At 42.1% G+C, this 18,488-nt stretch overlaps 4 protein-coding genes across 5 annotated transcripts; all 4 read right to left on the reverse strand.

Annotated features, from left to right (window-relative positions):
* Positions 1-244: 244 nt before the first annotated feature.
* LOC131140589 (jun dimerization protein 2-like) lies at positions 245-5,656 on the reverse strand. Its single transcript, XM_058091161.1, has 4 exons — positions 4,728-5,656; positions 2,573-2,790; positions 1,957-2,061; positions 245-1,855 (listed from the first exon to the last, which is right to left on the reverse strand). Exons 1-4 carry the CDS (start codon positions 4,840-4,842, stop codon positions 1,670-1,672), a joined length of 624 nt encoding a protein of 207 aa, XP_057947144.1. The 5' UTR covers positions 4,843-5,656; the 3' UTR covers positions 245-1,669.
* Positions 5,657-6,675: 1,019 nt separating this feature from the next.
* fosaa (v-fos FBJ murine osteosarcoma viral oncogene homolog Aa) lies at positions 6,676-9,417 on the reverse strand. 2 transcript variants are annotated; one of them, XM_058090111.1, is made up of 5 exons: positions 9,276-9,417; positions 8,962-9,113; positions 8,348-8,557; positions 7,967-8,074; positions 6,676-7,868 (listed from the first exon to the last, which is right to left on the reverse strand). In XM_058090111.1, exons 2-5 carry the CDS (start codon positions 9,109-9,111, stop codon positions 7,197-7,199), a joined length of 1,140 nt encoding a protein of 379 aa, XP_057946094.1. In that variant the 5' UTR covers positions 9,112-9,113; positions 9,276-9,417; the 3' UTR covers positions 6,676-7,196. The 2 variants fall into 2 exon arrangements, with proteins under 2 accessions (XP_057946094.1, XP_057946093.1); XM_058090110.1 differs by lacking the exon at positions 9,276-9,417 and having other exon boundaries at positions 8,962-9,115.
* A 722-nt stretch (positions 9,418-10,139) lies between these two features.
* Positions 10,140-16,911, reverse strand: mlh3 (mutL homolog 3 (E. coli)). Its single transcript, XM_058090105.1, has 12 exons — positions 14,413-16,911; positions 13,142-13,243; positions 12,983-13,068; positions 12,797-12,901; positions 12,673-12,736; positions 12,536-12,604; positions 12,360-12,468; positions 11,044-11,203; positions 10,913-10,936; positions 10,599-10,677; positions 10,363-10,514; positions 10,140-10,289 (listed from the first exon to the last, which is right to left on the reverse strand). Exons 1-12 carry the CDS (start codon positions 16,628-16,630, stop codon positions 10,218-10,220), a joined length of 3,240 nt encoding a protein of 1,079 aa, XP_057946088.1. The 5' UTR covers positions 16,631-16,911; the 3' UTR covers positions 10,140-10,217.
* A 513-nt stretch (positions 16,912-17,424) lies between these two features.
* acyp1 (acylphosphatase 1, erythrocyte (common) type) lies at positions 17,425-18,365 on the reverse strand. Its single transcript, XM_058090117.1, has 3 exons — positions 18,287-18,365; positions 18,020-18,101; positions 17,425-17,822 (listed from the first exon to the last, which is right to left on the reverse strand). Exons 2-3 carry the CDS (start codon positions 18,098-18,100, stop codon positions 17,607-17,609), a joined length of 297 nt encoding a protein of 98 aa, XP_057946100.1. The 5' UTR covers position 18,101; positions 18,287-18,365; the 3' UTR covers positions 17,425-17,606.
* Between the last annotated feature and the right edge of the window lie 123 nt (positions 18,366-18,488).

An 18,488-nucleotide genomic window follows, 5' to 3' on the forward strand; every position in this document is an offset into this window, starting at 1 on the left:
TATGGATGAGTGCTATTTCACTATTTCACTATAGAATGCATCATATTATTATAACAGGAACATTTAAACAAAACCAAAGGTAACATTTGATGAATGTTTACTAATACTAATATAATTCGCATAAATATCTTAATTTGCATTGGACTCATTTTGGCATTTTTACGACAAATGCCCCCTCATATTCAATTCAAATTGGCTGGAAATACCTTTGTACACCACTAGAGGGTGACAAAGCAAACACATTCACACTTTCATGTTCAATTCAAAAATCTAAACATTTCCTTGAGGTATACATATTCTGATGGTTTATATAAAAAAAAACAAAAATTGGTAGTGATAACACTATCATAAGGTACATCATAATGTAAGCATGTGAATAAATTGACGCCTGCGTCAGGAGGAGGAATGACTAGAAAGAAAAGCAACAAAATATATAGCATTTATGATTTACCATAGTAGGAAGGGGCAAGCGCTTCAATTCATTCATTCATTTTCTACCGCTTATCCTCACAAGAGTCGCAGGGGTGCTGGAGCCTATCCCAGCTGTCTTCACCAGCCAATCACAGGGCACATATAGCAAGCTAACGAGCTAACCACTTCTAAATTTCATTCATTCATTCATTTTCTACCGCTTGTCCTCACAAGGGGGGTGCTGGAGCCTATCCCAGCTGTCTTCAGGCGAGAGGCGGGGTACACCCTGGACTGGCTGCCAGCCAATCACAGGGCACATATAGACAAACAACCATTCACACTCACATTCATACCTATGGACAATTTGGAGTCACCAATTAACCTAGCATGTTTTTGGAATGTGGGAGGAAACCGGAGTACCCGGAGAAAACCCACGCATGCACGGGGAGAACATGCAAACTCCACACAGAGATGGCCGAGGGTGGGATTGAACTCGGGTCTCCTAGCTCACTTCTAAACTTAAGGAAAAAAAAACTACCACTTCCACACAAGATGGGAGGAGAACCACTAACCTTAACACTCATGCACTCGTGTTAAGGTTATGTAATGTAAGGTAACGTCTCAATGTTTTGTGTCATTTTGTGCCTAGTGACCAGAATAATACATTCATTCATTTTCTACCGGTTGTCCTCACGAGGGTCACGGGGGTGCTGGAGCCTATCCCAGCTGTCTTCACCAGCCAATCACAGGGCAAGCTAACAAGCAAGCAAGCTAACTAGCTCACCACTTCTAAACTTCATTCATTCATTTTCTACCGCTTTTCCTCACGAGGGTTGCAGTGGGTGCTGGAGCCTATCCCAGCTGTCTTCAGGCGAGAGGCGGTGTACACCCAGCCAATCACAGGGCACATACAGACAAACAACCATTCACACTCACATTCATACCTATGGACAATTTGGAGTCGCCAATTAACCTAGCATGTTTTTGGAATGTGGGAGGAAACCGGAGTACCCGGAGAAAACCCACGCATGCACGGGGAGAACATGCAAACTCCACACAGAGATGGCCGAGGATGGAATTGAACTCTGGTATCCCAGCCTGCGTGCTAACCACTCGTCTACCGTGCAGCCACAAACGCTTAAATAGTAAACAAAAAGTCTGATTTAAGTGCCAGAAGATATCCAGTCCACATCTTATGGCGTAACATCCTCCTTGTCTCAACGTGCTTCTAGTTGGCTTCACGTTCATCAGCAAGCCTTCATTTGTCCTCCAGCTGCTCCAGCAACGGATTCACGTCGCTTTCAGGCGTCTGGATGCTGTCTGTCCTGACGATGCACGTGGGACGGTGGCGGTTGAGCATGTGGATCAGCTGCTGCCGTTCTACTTTCAGCTCCTGAATCTGGGCTTTCAGATCCGAGTTTAACATCTCTAATCTTTCCGACTCCTGCGGGAAGACAAAGGTGGGAAGGTCAGGAGTCAGAATGAGGAATCAAATAGGGTTGAAGGTTTTGGGGTTGAAAAGAGATTTCATTGAATTCGTCTCACCTTTTGTAGATAATCTGTTCTTTCTTTCTTCTTGTTTCGACACCGAGCTGCAGCCACTTTGTTTTTCTCTCGCCTTCGTTTCCTTCGCTCATCCTCTTCGTTTTTCTAAACCGCAGAGCAGGAAAAAAATAAAAATCATTGGAAAAACCTTCATGGTCCGATATTTATATATTATTTTCAGGAAGCATGAATATTACAGTACTCGTTCTTATTTATGCGGATATACAGTACTTCTATAGTATTGTCCCTGGAAAAAATAGTTGCCAGATGGTTGCAACTGAGTCAACAGCACCTCTACTGGTTGCTATCAAGTACTGCACACCATTTTGCCTCAATTTATCACTGAGTACAGAGCATAATATTATTATGTAAAGTGAAATTTAAGCGTGTGTATTACAGTATAGCTTATTTATATGAATATACAGTGCTACTATAGTATTGTCCCTGAAAAAGATAGTTGCCAGATTGTTGCAACAAAATCAACAGCACCTCTACTGGTTGCTATCAAGTACTGCACACCATTTTGCCTCAATTTATCACTGAGTCCAGAGCATAATATTATTATGTAAAGTGAAATTTAAGTGTGTGTGTGTGGGGGGGGTGGATAGATTGACACCTCTCTTTTGATGACAAGAGGCCCGTTTCCCGTGCAGCCTGTGAAGTGCAGAGGTGACAGCGTGTTGTCAAACTCTTGAAAGTCACCAAACTTGAGCGTGTCCGTCAGCGTGGTGGCAGAGATGCCAGCCAGTGGGCCCAGGCTGGGGAGGGATCCTGCAGTCACAGAGGGATCTGGAATTCGCCCCGGCATGGCGACACAATCGACCGGGACCACAGCTACGGAAGCACACAAAGGTCATATGTTCATTTCAAAACCAAAAACAAGACATAAATCAGGAAACAGTCCATACAACGTCAACAAATGCCCTTGAGGCCAATAATTTATGTCAATAACTCCCCACCCGGATTCATTTGTAACATTTGATAGTAGTATAAATAGTGTATAAATGCCAAGAGCGGATACTTAAATATACACATAAACAATGGGAAAGGCAAACGTGAGCACAAAGCTGGCAAAGGCACAGGAAACTCCCATTAAAAGATCTCCAAAACGACATTATGACCAACCTAAGGGAAAAAACATCCCAGCTAAGGTCTGCAGCTTCAAAGTATGTAAAAGTGTGACATAAATGGTTTAAAAAATTATTATGCAATTTAACATCTAATAGTTGCATTACAAACAAACGCACCTCACATTATGGAGTCACTCAGAGACCCACCTGGAAACCTGAGTACCCGGATATAACCCACACACAGGGAGACTCCACACAATAAATACAATCTTGGATAAAGAGCTTCTTCATAGTGATGTATTAACTATTACAGAAATATAAAAAATGATTCTGATCATTATAAATACTGTGACTTTCAGGCAGCTGTGCCATAAACCTTATGTTGTGTGAGAGCTGTAAGCGTTTCATCAAATAACAGAGACATAAATAAATGACTGTCTTACAACATACCATAATAATCTGCATATTAACCTCTCAAACGCCACAGCATGCTCATATTAACTTTAAGGAAATTTGTTTGTTGACATTTTATTTTCTAAAACAATGACATAGTGTTGAATTAACTTAATATTTTTATGTAGTGGTTGTTTTTAAAAATATATATAATTTAACAAAAAAATGGCAGTAAAATGAAAAAAAAACTGCAGTAATTTTACACAAATAAAGTCTAAATACTAAGAGAAAAAAAGTTGTAATCCAACAAGAAAAATCTTTGATTTTATGATAATAACGTCATAATATTACAAGGGTAAATAATGTCATTTTTTAAGTATAGGCTTGAAATGTAAAAAATATCCAGAAAATTCCTGAAAAAAAATATATATTAAATTATATAAAATATATATATTAAAACATTTTGTAGAATGAAAAAACTAAAGTTGGAATTTTTGGAAAATTTGATTGGGGGATTTTTTTTACATTATGAAGTCAAAAATTATGAATGAAGTCATAATACTGCAAAAACATTAAGAAGAAATAAGGAAGAAAGTTGAAAGTTGGAAAAAAAAAAGTAAACATCAGAAAAAAAGAGCAAAGACGGAAGTTTTCACAATGAATACACTTTGTATGCTTTTTTTCCCAACATAAGGACTTCTTGTTTATTTACAAAATATGTGGTTGTCGGTGGAAAAAGTTTGGACACCCCTACTGTAAATCTTATAACATGCACCTCAGTTATGTAACAAATTATTTTCCATTCACTTGAATTCATATACATGATATAGTATTGTATTTCCAAAACGTCTTGTCTTGTCAAAGCATCTCCATGATAGAAAATGAATCGACTCACAAGCTGTGAAATAGCGCCCTCTGTTGGATTCAAAGCCGCAGTGCTCTTTCTCCCACACTTTCTTTTAAAGTTAACATAAGAAAACCAATGAATTACATTTGAAAAGAGCGAAAACAAGCCTGTAAATGTGCGGAATTCACATAAGCAAGTACTGCCCGAGTAGTTAAGCGGAAGTTGTTGTTTTTCAAGTGAATTTCCGCAACTTCGCCATTTCATAAGAGGGCTGCAGTGTTGATGAATCAGTGTTCGATACCAGACCAACACACATCACCACCGTAACAAGCAAGAACGTTTGTTCCGCAGCTTGTAAGTTTGCGTGTAAGTCAAAGAACACGCAAACGAAGTTAAGGATAACACCAACGTGACCGCTGCCAACTAAAACTACCGAGACCGGAATGAACACGTCCACAGACCTGACTTGGAACTTTGGTGGAACAGATGTCCTTTCTTCTGGACGGACGTGGGTCGAGAGTAGATTTTAAACAGTGGAAACCGTTGCATCAGCCCGATTCCAAACGTGAGCCCCATCTGGGAGGATTTGGGAATGCGGAAACGAGGGCGATGCCAGTAGGGATGTTTTTTTTTTTGTAAAAAAAAAAAAAAGTAGATGGAGAGGAAGTCATGCTGCTGAGGAGGCCTTGCACTCACTCAGGCACAACACCCAATGAAGTACACAGATCAGCTATAACATCCAGACCAATGCACAATATATGAGGTCTGTAGCTGGAGCCTACCCCAACGTACTTCAAGTGGTTGGGAGTTTCTGATCCCCGACCATTAAGAGAAAAATGAACTCATCTGTCAACAGCACTTCTGTATTGGTGAACATGGGCCAATACAAAACTATTTGCCAAACTGTTGCTGAAGCCCGAAAAAATCTGAAAAAATGTGAAAAAAATGGGTTCGGCAGCTGCCCGGAAGTCCTCTGGAGCATGGAAATGAGTACGATAGGTCTCCTTTAAAAGCTCAAAAAGCCTTTGCAGTTAATTTGATGTACGTAACAATTTCATTGTCATAACTCTTTATTTTGTGTAAGTAATCTGAAAAAAATGGGTTCGGCAGCTGCCCGGAAGTCCTCTGGAGCACGTTAATGAGTACGATAGGTCGCCTTTAAAAGCTCAAAAAGCCTTTGCAGTTAATTTGATGATCGTAGTACACCACTCAAGTTTAACATCACTGCTAAATTCTATGGTTTTAATCGCTATAAGCTGTTTTCATCAAAAATGATTAAGCAATGCATTCTTGAAATATTATATCATTCACTTTTTGAATGGATTTACTGAAATAATTCATACTGACATCTCTTTGCGAGGTATGTTTATCCCTGTGCTTGTGTGGGTTTTCTCTCATAGTCCAAAAAACATGCAGGTGATGCGAAGAGTCCACTGGGCCAGTTGGTGTCAGTTCGCGCCAATACAATTTGCTGTGGCGCCTATAGTGTCGCCAATAAGGTGCCTAGTGGCGTGCAGTGGCTCAAATTGCCTCCCAACTGGCTCGTGGTGGCCCGTAACAGCGGCAAAATTTTAGTTTGGCGACAAGAAAATGTAAAAATATTTAAAATCTTTGCATCAAGCAATTTGGCGCAAAGTGTCCACCAAGTGGAACCATATGGGGCAAACAATACGCCTATTGGAATCCACTGGAATGTAATGGCATGAGCCAAATGATGCTAGGAGTCCACTGGGATGGCGGTTATGTGATTGGCGCATAGTGGCTCGCTGTGGCGCCAAATTAATGTTCGCTCGGCATGTTGCCATGCAGCCGTTATTGGGCGCCACAGCAAGCCACTACGCACCAATCACACAATCTTTGCCACCAACTGGCGCCATCCCAGTGGACTCCTAGCATCATTTGGCTTGTGCCATTACATTCCAGTGGATTCCAATAGGCGGATTGTTTGCGACATTTGTTTCCACTTGGTGGACACTTTGCGCCAAATTGCTTGATGCAAAGATTTTAACCATTTTGAAATTTTCTTGCCGCCAAACGGGCCACCACGAGCCAGTTGGGAGGCGATTTGAGCCACTGCACGCCACTAGGCACCTTATTGGCGACACTATAGGCGCCACAGCAAATTGTATTGGCGCAAACTGGCACCAACTGGCTCAATGGACTCCCAGCATCACATGCATTCAAGCGGCAAAAATGCTACAAAGCGTAGCATAAGGCTAATTGGAGACTTGTTCTCATAGGTTTACATGTGAATATGAAAGACACTTTGTTTATACATGCCCTGTGATTGGCTGGTGACCAGTCCATGGTGTACCCTGCCCCTCGTCCAAAGTCAGATGGGATAGGCTCCTGCAACAGCTGAAAATGAGCGTATTACATATTCCGTCATTGAAATCGCAGCGCAAAACGCACAACTCTGTGTGGATTTATTGTCATTATTATTCAGCAGCATAGATAAGCACTCAATGCTCAATCGTTGCATCTGTTAACAAATAGGTATAAAAATAAATCATAAGTTACATCTTGATAAATATACTGTATAGTATAGAACACTGGATGTTTTCATGGAAAACTTTCTCAACGAGGTCAAACCACAGTCGATGACATTGAGGTAAGCGTGAATGTATACAACATTAATAGCGATCGATACATTAATGACACCGAAGCACGTAACGCACAACCACGTCAAATCCCACATTACATACTAGATCTAGTAACAGATCATATATTGATATATATGTATAGAAATGGACTTTTGAAAATGATGGGCATGCATCAAATATGGAGAGCTTGTTTGTTGTGAAGGTAAAGCCATGCTACATCACTCTGTTGGTATCCTCAACAACGTGTGACAGCATACACACTGTGGCTTAAGTTGAAAACCTTCTTGCTCAAGAGCAAACGGCACAGATCAGACCTTTCTTCGTCTTCTATAAGGCCAGCAGAGTCGGGGAGTTGAGGAGGTCCACGGATTCCGATTTACCTCCTCCTCCTCCTTTATGGCTGTCCAGTCCCTCCGTGAGCAAGTCCAGCTCGGGACAGGCAAAGGTGAACACAGACAGGTAGCTGCTGCAGGTCGGCGTGGAGGTCACCACAGGGGTACTGAGAGGCTCCAGCTCACTGGAAACGGACTTATAAAGGGTCTCCCAGTCTGAGACCCCGAGTGAGCTGCTCAGATCGATGTCGGGAACGGATCGGGCGGTCTCCGAGGAGGGTTTGTCTTCCAAAGTGGGCAGCACGTTATCCAGAAGCCCTTCCTTCATGTGCAGCGAGGGCTCCAGGTCGGACATGTTGATCTCAGCGCTGGCACACAACAGGATGTTGGAATTCCCGGAGATGGCTGAAGACGGATCACTCGGAACGTCCATGTCTTGGAGCGAAGGAGCTTCCTGAGTGCTGTCGTCTGGAAGCCTGTCTTCTTCTGGACTGGGAGGGATTTCTGCGGATCCAGTAGAGTCCTGGAAAATGGTCTCCATCTCCTCGGAAATTTGGCACATGGGTTTATGTGTAGCGAGGATAAATTCCAGGCGTTCCTTCTCTTTGAGGAGGTTAGCTATCTCTGTCTCCAAGGATGCTTTTTCCTCCTCCAGCTTGTCCGTCTCCTTTCCGGATAGAGCAACAAAAAAAAAACATGGGCATGGGAAAACACACAAGACACGGCGCAAATGACAGCTGAGCAAATGCATCAGTGTTTACTTACAGCTTGCAGCATATCCGTGAGTTCCCGCCGTCTGTTGCGACACTTGGCTGCAGCCATTTTATTCCTCTCACGCCGTATCCTCTTCTTCTCCTCCTCCTCTGGAGACAGCTGGCACAGCAAAGAAATAATTCAGTGAGAACCTCCCAAGAATCCATCCCTCTCATCCTCCAGTTCTGCTACATCTGTTGCCAGCGCCGTGCTCTGAAGAATGGCACAAGCATGTTTCATGCGTCTAAAAATAGACGATTGTTGCAGACTTGCTGTGACCTGAATATAAATGGAAGACGCATGGCCAGAGGAGCGTTCTATTCTGCTTCCATTCCATTTTATGCACCGTACCTCGGCTATTCACACAATATGTCCTCGGACCATAAGGCATACCTGCTCTGCTTTTGCTTTCCTCGCTGCATTTTTCTCCTTATTCCTGCCCTCATTGGGTGTCGCTTGAGAGGTCTGCGGCTCATTGGCTTGCTTGCTACCCGGAGACGGGGAGACAGATGTAATAATTGTAGGCTGCACCATCCATTGGAAATCTGGGCTAGAGGAAATTGCGGTGACTGTCGGAACAAATGCAGCATCTTGGCAGATGTCCTGAGGAAAAAATACATAATCAATAATGAGAATTATTCAAGCCGAGCAATCACTTTGGAACCAATGCTTACGTTGAGTCAGATGGTGATTACATTAATGTAAAAAAAAAAAAAACTAACTTGAAATGTAGCCAAACAGAAATAGCCCTGTCCTAATCAATATTTGATTTTATCATTGTTGGTGACGTCAGTACTGACGCAGGGATGCTGTGGAGTCTCCTGAATGGATTTATTTTTCTCAATGAAGCGCTGCATCGACACGCTCGAAAAAAAACACACTGGTCCAGTGATTTAAAAAATAATAATAATTTTAAAAACCTAAAATGAAATTAAACACCCAAATTAAAACCCTAAATGATGAATACTTGAGATGGTCTGCGTGTTAAATGGGAGAGCATTTCATACCTTTGAATTGCCCCCCGAGGAGGAAGAGGATGAAGAGGCTGGAGAGCTCGCCTCCTCTGCCGTCTGCTGGCACCTTGTCCCGGCAGGGGAGTCCGGCAAGCAGGTGGGGGACACAGCTTCCATGTCAGGCGTCATCTTGTTACGATGCATCACTTAAAAAAAAAGTAATTGCTTTTATATTAGGGGAAAAATATGCTTAGAGGGGCTGAGGTTGAGACGTCCAGGTATAAAGTCTACCTGGTAACTGCACAAGCTGGATGCAAGCCCCTCCTTTTGAGCCCTGCTACAATTTTATGAATGAACTCGGACCGTACCATTCACCTCCAAGGAAGGGGGAGTCCCACTGACAGCACCGAAGCCTCACGTTTTCATATCTTATATATATTCCTATTTTTCATGTTTGTTATTCCACAAGGTCACAATAAAGACAAACGTAACGTTAGCCGTCATTCATACATTTTTTAAAATGAATTCATAAAAACGTGAGCTATTAACACACACGTGACCATACAAGCCGTGTCATTGGGTACATATGTGTTCATTCGAGCTACATACCTAAAACGTGCTTTCTTCACGGTTATTATGAACACTATGACACTCTAAATCACACTATTAACAACTAATGGACTGTTTAGGTGCAAAGTAACGTCGTTGTGTCAAGTGTTCAGACATAACAGGCAAACGTGACGGTTAAGTCACGTGATGCGTGAAGGCGCTGGACGACAGGAGACGAGCATCCCTCTTCTCCTTTTCCTCGGTGTTTTATATTCTATGTCGACTCCAGCAAACATTAAAGTATTTTTTTTCAAAGGCAAAGTGGGCCTCAAATGCGCTTTGTGAGCATGAATAAGTATACCGTCAGTCATTCGATACCACAGGCTGTCATTTTTGTTATCGTTTTTGTAGTCGGTGAATAGCTATGATTGTTTACGTCAGAGGTGTCCAAACTTTTTCCACAGTGTGTTTAGAGGGAAAAAAATGACTCCATGTTGAGTATAATAAGCCATACACATAAAGCGTTTGATATAATGTATGATTTGTACATTAGTCCTTCATTTTATACAGAACTATTTGTGCAGGTTTGCCAATGAGTGCAGAGTATGACAAAATGGATGGTACTAAGCTCTTTCATTGTGTTGTGGCGGGTCGCTGGATGACACCATGTCGAGTATGTTTTCAGAAAGGGAATTTTACAATGTTGTCAATTTAGGTAGTTCTAAAAAATATATATATTTCATGAAGGATTTTTATGATGTTCATCTCTTCCCATACAGTTTCCATGCTTTGTACATCCTTCTTAACTTTCCCAGGTTGGGTTTCTGAAGGTCCTGCAGAGACAAGAATGCTTAGTCACCATAAAGTCAATGTCATAATGTTAAGAGCAGTACTGCATTTTGGTACATTCTGGTTTGGGTCCAAATGAAGGACGTCGACGAGGGGAGCGATGGATGGACGGCCATGGGCACACTGGAAGGGCAGCTGGCAGGAAGACAAGGAGGCTACCAAGCTGTGGCACTCCTCTCGGTTCAGGCGGTTGTTGAATTTGATGGCGCCTGTTTGGACACGTGTATCCTTTTCAAACTGACACTTGCCAGATGATGATGATGATGTTGAGAGGAAGAGGAGTTTGCCCTTACCGTGGCATGCTAGCGAGGCAAGGACTTTCAGCACAGTGAGCGGGAGGGTTCCTCTCACTCTGCCGGTGGAGCGGAGTAACTGAGGCAAAGAGTACAAGTGGGACCTTTAGAGTCCAACACCCTTTTTTTGGTTTGCAATCCAGATTTCAGGGTACATCATGAGTCACGATCAGAGAAATAGCTCTGTGTTACTTATTACTGTATAAAATCTGGGATGGGATTCATTTTTGTGTTATTGTTTTTTTTTTGTAGCTAAAATCACAAGTGTCCCATAACAGAATGTGTGCAATATGCAGTGGACATTCCAGCCTTACCTCCATCTGCTCTTCAAGGTAATCCTGTTGTATGATCGCAGACAGGAAATGGACAAAAAACACACAAGGTGAGATGCTAAAGCTCATTTGAATGACCCATCAAAGTTAAAAAAAAAAAAAAAGACTTCCACCTCAACGACACGTTTGATAACAGATGGCCTCCTCCGCCGTAGCTCAGTATTTTCTTTCTCCAAGAAACACACGGGCACCTTGCTTATAAGCACTTGGGAATCCTCCGACTGTGTGAAAGTCATTTCCAGCCCCAAGTGACGCAAATGAGCCTGACAAGACCTGTTTTTGATGGAAGGAGAGCTTGCTTGTTACATTGCATTTTAATTTAAGTTAAATCATCTCATCTCCTTCCTCCATTATTATTTTTTTTATTTTATTGACACATACAGGATACTCTCGGTCACAAAAGTAAACATTCAGTACAAACAATATAGCGTATTTTCTGGACTATAAGTCGCACAAGGCCAAAAATGCATACTGAATTTTCCGGACTATAATTTGCACTTTTATTCATAGGTTGGCTGTTCCTGCGACTTATACTCCAGAGCGACTTATAAATGAAAAAACTGTTGATGTTACATAAACTGGACACCTTTTCTGTTTATTTTTTGTGTAGCTGAATAACCATTGTGTTAGCATATCTTACACCAATTCAGCCTGTTTTCTATTCTTTTATTAATGTTAGAACATGCCTTCCAAGAGGATGTAATGTCTGTTTTGGTTAAATAGTTTGTAAAATAAATTACCCGCAAAAATGCGACTTATGTATGCTTTTTTTTCTACCTAATTATGCATTTTTGGCCTTGTTCGACTCCGGAGCGACTTATAGTCCAGAAAATACAGTAATTTAGGAAGAAATAAACATACATAAGTCACAATTTTTTGCGGGTAATTTATTTTACAAACTACTTGACCAAAACACACATTAAGTCATCTTGGAAGGCAAGTTCTAACAATAAAAGAATAGAGAACAGGCTGAATAGGTGTAAGATATGCTAACACAATGGTTATTCAGCTACACAAAAAATAAACATAAACAGAAAAAGTGTCCAGTTTATGTAACATAAACATTTTTTCGTTTACAAGTCACTCTGGAGTACAAGTTGCAGGAACAGACAAAGAAAAAAAAAAGTGTGACTTATAGTCTGGAAAATACAATATATATATGTATACATATATATTTGTGATGACAGAACTAACAAATGCACACAAATCATTTTTCCACATTGTTTTCTTTTAAAGTTAATATACTATATATGGAATTATACAATATGTCCAATTAAAATTGCAATGCGATTGTAAACGATGGCCTTTAGCACAATTGTAATGTTCTCTTGCATCCTGCAGTATGCAAGGACGGAAAGAGATCTCGTTCAAGTGTACCTAATCAACTGTTCAGTGCCCTAGTGTATGTTGTGTTGTACATGTACGGTACCTCAGCAGCCTCTCTTCCTCTTCCGTCACACAGATGCGAAGAGGTGGTAAAACAGTGGAAGCGCACAGACGTCTCTCACCGGGTGCATTTGGATCTTCTTCAAAGGCATCTATTATGGTACACGGTGCAGCATTACAAAAGCATATCTGTGGTATATTTTTTTTTTTTGTGTTTACCTGCTATTAGGTTTTCAAGACGCACTCTCTCGTGAGCAGCGTGTTGATCCAACATCACTAAAAGATTCCCTGAAATTTCCGCCATGAAATTGTGAGACACGCGGCTACGACAACCACAAAAACATTGCTCACCATACCTTCGCTGTCATCACTTGTATTGATGATACACGCAAGAAACTTGTTGTCAACTTGGTTTATCACCTGAAATTGTTAATTTTTTTAATTTTTTTTTTTAAAACAGCCAAGTGACGGTGAAGTTACCTTCATTGAGTGTATCATGGTCTTCGAGAAGCGATACGGAAAGAGGATGTTGTGGATCTTTACAGATAGCCCGCCAGCCTGCACACTTGAGATGTCCACACCGACCTTTTATCATATATCATATCATTAAAAATACAATCTGTAGATGTCATAGACAATCCTGAGACAACACAAGAGTTTGTTTACCTCAGGAGGACGCACAAACACAGGGTTGTTCCACTTTGAGTACAAAGAGGAGAGCGAGTCACAGGTGTCGACATTGACAGCTGGGACTTGGGAAAAAAAAAACATGGAAGACTTCATGAGCACAGGGCCCTCCCTCGTTCAGATCTGTGAGTGAAGTACCTGCGTCATCGGTCCCTGAACTAAGCACTCTTTCACCTCTGGCTTTAGGCAGGAACGGCAGCACAAGCTCCGCCTGAAAGGGGTAACACCTGTACTCCATCCCTGCAGCATCACACAGTAATACAATGATACAATGCAGAAGTGCAGTAATACAGTACTACCACTGATGAAGCTTCAACATATATATTCAGATATGTATATATCAGATATATATATCAGTGATGGCAAAAAATGTGTGATGATGACCACAGAATTGTTAAATTTGGATATACGCCAATATCAATATTATTCTGATACTACAGCTCTGGTATCAGACGGCTGCATTGCATGTGTGGAGAAAAGCTTCATTTGCTGATATTATTTTGGCTATATTTGCTGACAACGTTAAAGCTAAAACATGGCTGCATGGTGGACGAGTGGTTAGTGTGCAGACCTCACAGCTAGGAGACCCTAGTTCAATCCCACCCTCTGCCATCTCTGTGTGGAGTTTGCATGTTCTCCCCCGTGTATGCGTGGATTTTCTCCGGGTACTCCAGTTTCCTCCCACATTCCAAAAACATGCTAGGTTAATTGGCGACTCCAAATTGTCCATAGGTATGAATGTGAGTGTGAATGGTTGTTTGTCTATATGTGCCCTGTGATTGGCTGGTGACCAGAAGACAGCTGGGATAGGCTCCAGCACCCCCCGCAACCCTTGTGAGGATAAGCGGTAGAAAATTAATGAATGTAGTATTCTGGTCACTAGACACAAAACATTGAGACGTTACCTTACATTACATAACCTTAACACTACATGAGGTCATGAAGTCAGCCATGACATGTCTGACGCGATAGAGTGAAAAAAAGTTCTCCTCCCATCTTGTGTGGAAGTGGTAGCTTTTTTTTCCCCTTAAGTTTAGAAGTGGTTAGCTAGTTAGCTTGCTATATGTGCTCTGTGATTGGTTGGTGAAGACAGCTGGGATAGGCTCCAGCACCCTGTGCGACCCTCGTGAGGCTAAGCGGTAGAAAATGAATGAATGAATGAATAATTACGCGGGCATTGGAACACAATATAGATACAGATATAGGATCGGCAATACAAAGCTCTCTGTCCTGGCTGCTCAGTACAATATAGCTAAAATGTAGCAAAAGATAAAGCGGAGTATATGTTGCGAAAATCAAGCTTTTAAAATGTCTCCTTTTCCACCTCACAAAATGGGTCATCATCACATCCAGTTCTAGTGGACCATTCACACAACGGTGATTGACATCCGACACGTTGAACGCCTCACCTGTTTCAGAGACAACACTGACGGCCATGTTGGTGACATCAGATGTGCAGCGGGTCTGCGTTTCCTCCATTGGTGGTTCCTCGTATGTGCTGAGCCCGGTCACTTTATTGATGTACGCAGTTTTTCCCGTGCCCGTATCGTAGTGATGGAGCCAGTCTGTAGATGTCGTGGTCGGCCGTTCCTCAGGCGCGGTCTCATAGATGTTCTTATTGCCGCCTTGTAAGCACTCATGACTAATGAGACTGGGATTGTCCGGAGAAACACAACTAGGCGGTACTTCTGGATCTTCTTCCATGTGTTGTTTTAGATGGTTGAGTTTACTTGCTAAAGATTGTTTGACTTTATTTTGACCTGAGAGATTTTTTAGCTTGGTGTATCCCGAGTGTGTTGGTGTGATTCCTTCTTCTCCCTCTTTAACATCATTCTGCAGTGGCTCCTTGTGCTGATGCACTACAAAGTTTGTCTGATGTAATCCAGTGTGGGTTGGAGTGTCCACTGAGGGGAAATGTGGTTCAGCAGATTTGCCATAAATTCTTCTGAACTTGTCAAGTGAGCCACACTCTTTAGATAGTTTAGAGATCTTCGAGCAGACAGCAGGAGCAGAAGTTCTGTGGGTTTCCTGTATGGATCCATTATGGAGTGAGATCTTGCGTTTTGAATGCGGCTGTATAAATACTTTCCTGGTGCTCAAGGGGGGTTCTTGCAGATATTTGTGAATAAACGGACAGGAGAGGCGTATCTTTTTGTTAGCGGTGACTGTCCTTTCTTCTCCTGCTGTGTCCTGGCAGTCTACACTGTTTTTAATGTCGGAATCAACATGTGTTTGATTGATGCTGGCACATGAATTTACATTTTTAGGTGATGATTTCATTTCTTTATCAGTGTCTTCTCCTGTCGTGTCCTTTCCGGGGTCCGGCGGCGTATGATCATGAAGGCATTTTTCACTTTCAACCATCTCCACCTCAGCGTCTACCTGAGCCGGTTCCTGACAAACACTCACTTTCTGTTTACGATGAACAGACTCCGAGGCCAGCGTCATCACAGCCGTACAACTAGGTACCGCATGGACGTTTTGGTCCCATGTGTCGTCTTCTCGCTCTGCACAGTCAGCTTTCAGCAATCTTGGTGACGCATCGTGCCAGCCATCTTGGGAGAGCACCAAGTTCTCCTTTCGTAGGAACACTTTAACAGCCTCCTCTATGCACAGCAAAACACCATCCCAGTCTTTGAACTCGATTAGAGTTTTGGCAGGCTCAAGGCTAATATCATACTCCGAATAGGTACATTTAATATTAATGATGTATATTCCGTGCAGATCTTGGCTGCGTTTCTGCTTTGGGCTCCTGATAGCTGAGACTTTCTCCGGGCTTTCATTCTTCTGATTTGGACTGCTGAGCCTGCGTAGAAGGGAGTTTAGAAGCTTGTGTATACGTGTCTTTAAAAGCAGCCTGTCGTTTACATACAAGAACTGCAAGCTGTTGTTGTAGTGGGCGTCCCTGCCAAGGTAACCAATCACCTCAAACTGCGCATGGGTGTAATGGATTTCTACCAGTTTCTGAGCCCGGGCTAGGGTGTGTATTTGGATGAACCTGTGGTACGTATCTCTGGCTTTAGGAAGCTGCACCAACATGACTCCTGTGCAGTCATTCTTCAGGGTGAAGGACACACCGGGGTGCATTAAAGAGATGGCCTCCACTCTGTGTCTGATCCTCTCACCCTCCAGGATGGGGTCCATCCTCTTCCTGCGTACTGGCATGTTGTGGAAGAAGTTGCAAATGACAACAGTGGTACCAGCAGAAGGTCGACATGAGTCCTTTTCAAAAACCTCCATCGCTTTTCCAGATTTGAATATTTTCACTAAGGTCCTGCTTGTGTTTTTAGGCCGGGATGAGACTTCAACAAGAGTGGCTAAAGAAACAATACTCGCAATGGCCTCACCTCTGAAGCCATAAAAACGGAGGTTGTCGAGGTCACCCAGTGAGTTACATTTGCTGGTGTAGTATCTGTTCCCCACACAGGACATGTCTTCTGCGTTTATTCCCACGCCGTTGTCGATCACCTGGACTTTGAACGCCTCCATGTCCATCCGGACGCCCACACATGTCGCCCCGGCGTCGATACTGTTGAGGGTGAGCTCCTCGACGCATTGCTGGAGGGAAGGGATGGCGACACCGGAGCGAAGTTTCACCCGGACCTCTTCGGGAAGACATTTAATCATAACGCTGGCACATTTTCAGCCGAGGTGTCGCATTTTAACGTCGTTATTATGCTCCAACCGGCTTCTTGACTTCATCTCGTTCGACCGTTAAAAAAAAGTCCCTCCGGAAGTCGGTGCCATATTCACATATTTTACTTTAAATCACACACGACTAACACAAAACAATAACAGGTGAGGATTATTGTCAATATAAACTGAATGCTGCTTTCTTCGTTGTTTATCCGCGGGCGAAAAGAGGGTTTCACTGATGGCCATTAGCTAAAGCTACTGCCATCTAGTGTTGGGGAGGAACTGAAGGGTTCATCGCCCGGGCGCACCACCTACTGCACGGGAGGTAACATTGCATGTTAATATTGGTCAGTATGGTCAATTATATTTTATGAACCTCATAAATCATTTGGTCACGAGTCATCTTTTTAATCTGATCTCATAATTTTATTGACTATTATTCAATGTCATAGATATTTTATATGAAATTTAATTAATGATATAATAATTTGTATATTGTATGTCATATTGGTCCACAATAGTTTCCCTGTATAGTTAATATATTTGTACTATATTTTACATAACTATCAATCCATCTGTTATCTATACTTTGTCCTTGTTATGGTCAAAGTTATGACCACAAACTTATTGAAAGATCCAAGCCAGGAAACCAATTCAAATACAATTATGTCAAAAGCGTGGCTCCCACCACAGTAGGAAAAGAACAGTTCAAATAATAAAGGTTCCAAAATGGCTGACATTCCTGCCTATGATGTGTAGTGTTTGTCACAACTTCAGTCAATAACAAGCACACTCTTGATTATCATTTGTAATCATCTCTGTGCTTTCCTGTTTATTAGAACCTTGCCAGATTGTAGAGTATTTGACATGTCTACTTTTCAGTATGTTTTGGTTAATACTTTTCAACATATAATAAGACAGACAAAATAAATATGTGGGTGTTGGTTAATGGCGTGCATACATTAAGTTATTTCACAATGTTAAAAGTTGAGTGTTCTAGGCTGGAAACCGCTTTCTCGTTCCTGAACTCTGCCTTGATTATGTGCGACTTGGGGCTCCCAGTTGACTTAAGCCATTCTTGCATTTCTTTCACCTTCTTACGTTGACCTTGGAGCTGACCTTGCACAGTTCCCGCGCCTGTGTTTTGGACCCAACCTACAAGGCCAAGCTTCTTCCCCTCAGCCTGCAAAGTCAAACATACACTTCATTAAAACACAAAAGGAGCAGGACGGATCTGTGGACATCATAGTGACATATTTCATCACAGAAATATAATATTCCTAACTCGATCGTTGGCCCAAAATCCAGCTTTTAAACAGTTTGTGGTTTATAATGAATTCAATACGCTACCTCAACCCCAAACCTGTCACATCATCTTACCTGTGTGTATTTCCGGAAAAAGACACCTTGCACTTTTCCATATACTTCATAATCGACGGAAATTAAGTCAGCATCAGACATGCTGGACAAAGTAAGAGAAAATAAGTATAGCAACTACAGTCAAATGTAGAAACGAGCATGAAAACACGTTTGCAGCTACACGCTAGGCTAGCATGTTTACATTTTTGCTACATTTTTAAAACATACGCGAATGTCTTAGCTTCATTTGTTTACTGAAAAGTTATATCTGATAGCCCTAACGTTCACCTGAATATCAGAAGTATTGACTGGATGTATTGGTGAATGTGTTTATTTGCGGAACCTGCCCCCCGGAAGTGACGTCTAATGACGCATTATAAACGCGACGCAGTGTCCTAGCAACAGTCGTGGGCAGCAAGACGTAGCATAAATCTTACGTTCGTCAAAAAGCCACGACACTTTGTCGACATAAAAAAAAAAAAAACAAAAC

Source organism: Doryrhamphus excisus, chromosome 13 (assembly GCF_030265055.1).
Source record: "Doryrhamphus excisus isolate RoL2022-K1 chromosome 13, RoL_Dexc_1.0, whole genome shotgun sequence".
Lineage (NCBI taxonomy): Eukaryota > Metazoa > Chordata > Actinopteri > Syngnathiformes > Syngnathidae > Doryrhamphus > Doryrhamphus excisus.

Excerpts from the sequence above, each read along its gene's own strand:
- mlh3 (XM_058090105.1), bottom strand. The coding sequence starts at position 16,630 with ATGATTAAATGTCTTCCCGAAGAGGTCCGGGTGAAACTTCGCTCCGGT. Across the intron at positions 12,737-12,796 it reads CCATGATACACTCAATGAAG|GTGATAAACCAAGTTGACAA; the intron begins GTAACTTCACCG and ends TAACAATTTCAG. Across the intron at positions 12,605-12,672 it reads TACAAGTGATGACAGCGAAG|GGAATCTTTTAGTGATGTTG; the intron begins GTATGGTGAGCA and ends CGGAAATTTCAG.
- LOC131140589 (XM_058091161.1), bottom strand. The coding sequence starts at position 4,842 with ATGGGGCTCACGTTTGGAATCGGGCTGATGCAACGGTTTCCACTGTTT. Across the intron at positions 2,791-4,727 it reads CCACCAAAGTTCCAAGTCAG|CTGTGGTCCCGGTCGATTGT; the intron begins GTCTGTGGACGT and ends GTGCTTCCGTAG. Across the intron at positions 1,856-1,956 it reads GAACAGATTATCTACAAAAG|GAGTCGGAAAGATTAGAGAT; the intron begins GTGAGACGAATT and ends GTCTTCCCGCAG.
- acyp1 (XM_058090117.1), bottom strand. The coding sequence starts at position 18,100 with ATGTCTGATGCTGACTTAATTTCCGTCGATTATGAAGTATATGGAAAA. Across the intron at positions 17,823-18,019 it reads TTTTCCGGAAATACACACAG|GCTGAGGGGAAGAAGCTTGG; the intron begins GTAAGATGATGT and ends TTGACTTTGCAG.
- fosaa (XM_058090111.1), bottom strand. The coding sequence starts at position 9,111 with ATGCATCGTAACAAGATGACGCCTGACATGGAAGCTGTGTCCCCCACC. Across the intron at positions 8,558-8,961 it reads CCTCGGGGGGCAATTCAAAG|GACATCTGCCAAGATGCTGC; the intron begins GTATGAAATGCT and ends TTTTTTCCTCAG. Across the intron at positions 7,869-7,966 it reads TCACGGATATGCTGCAAGCT|GAGACGGACAAGCTGGAGGA; the intron begins GTAAGTAAACAC and ends CTATCCGGAAAG.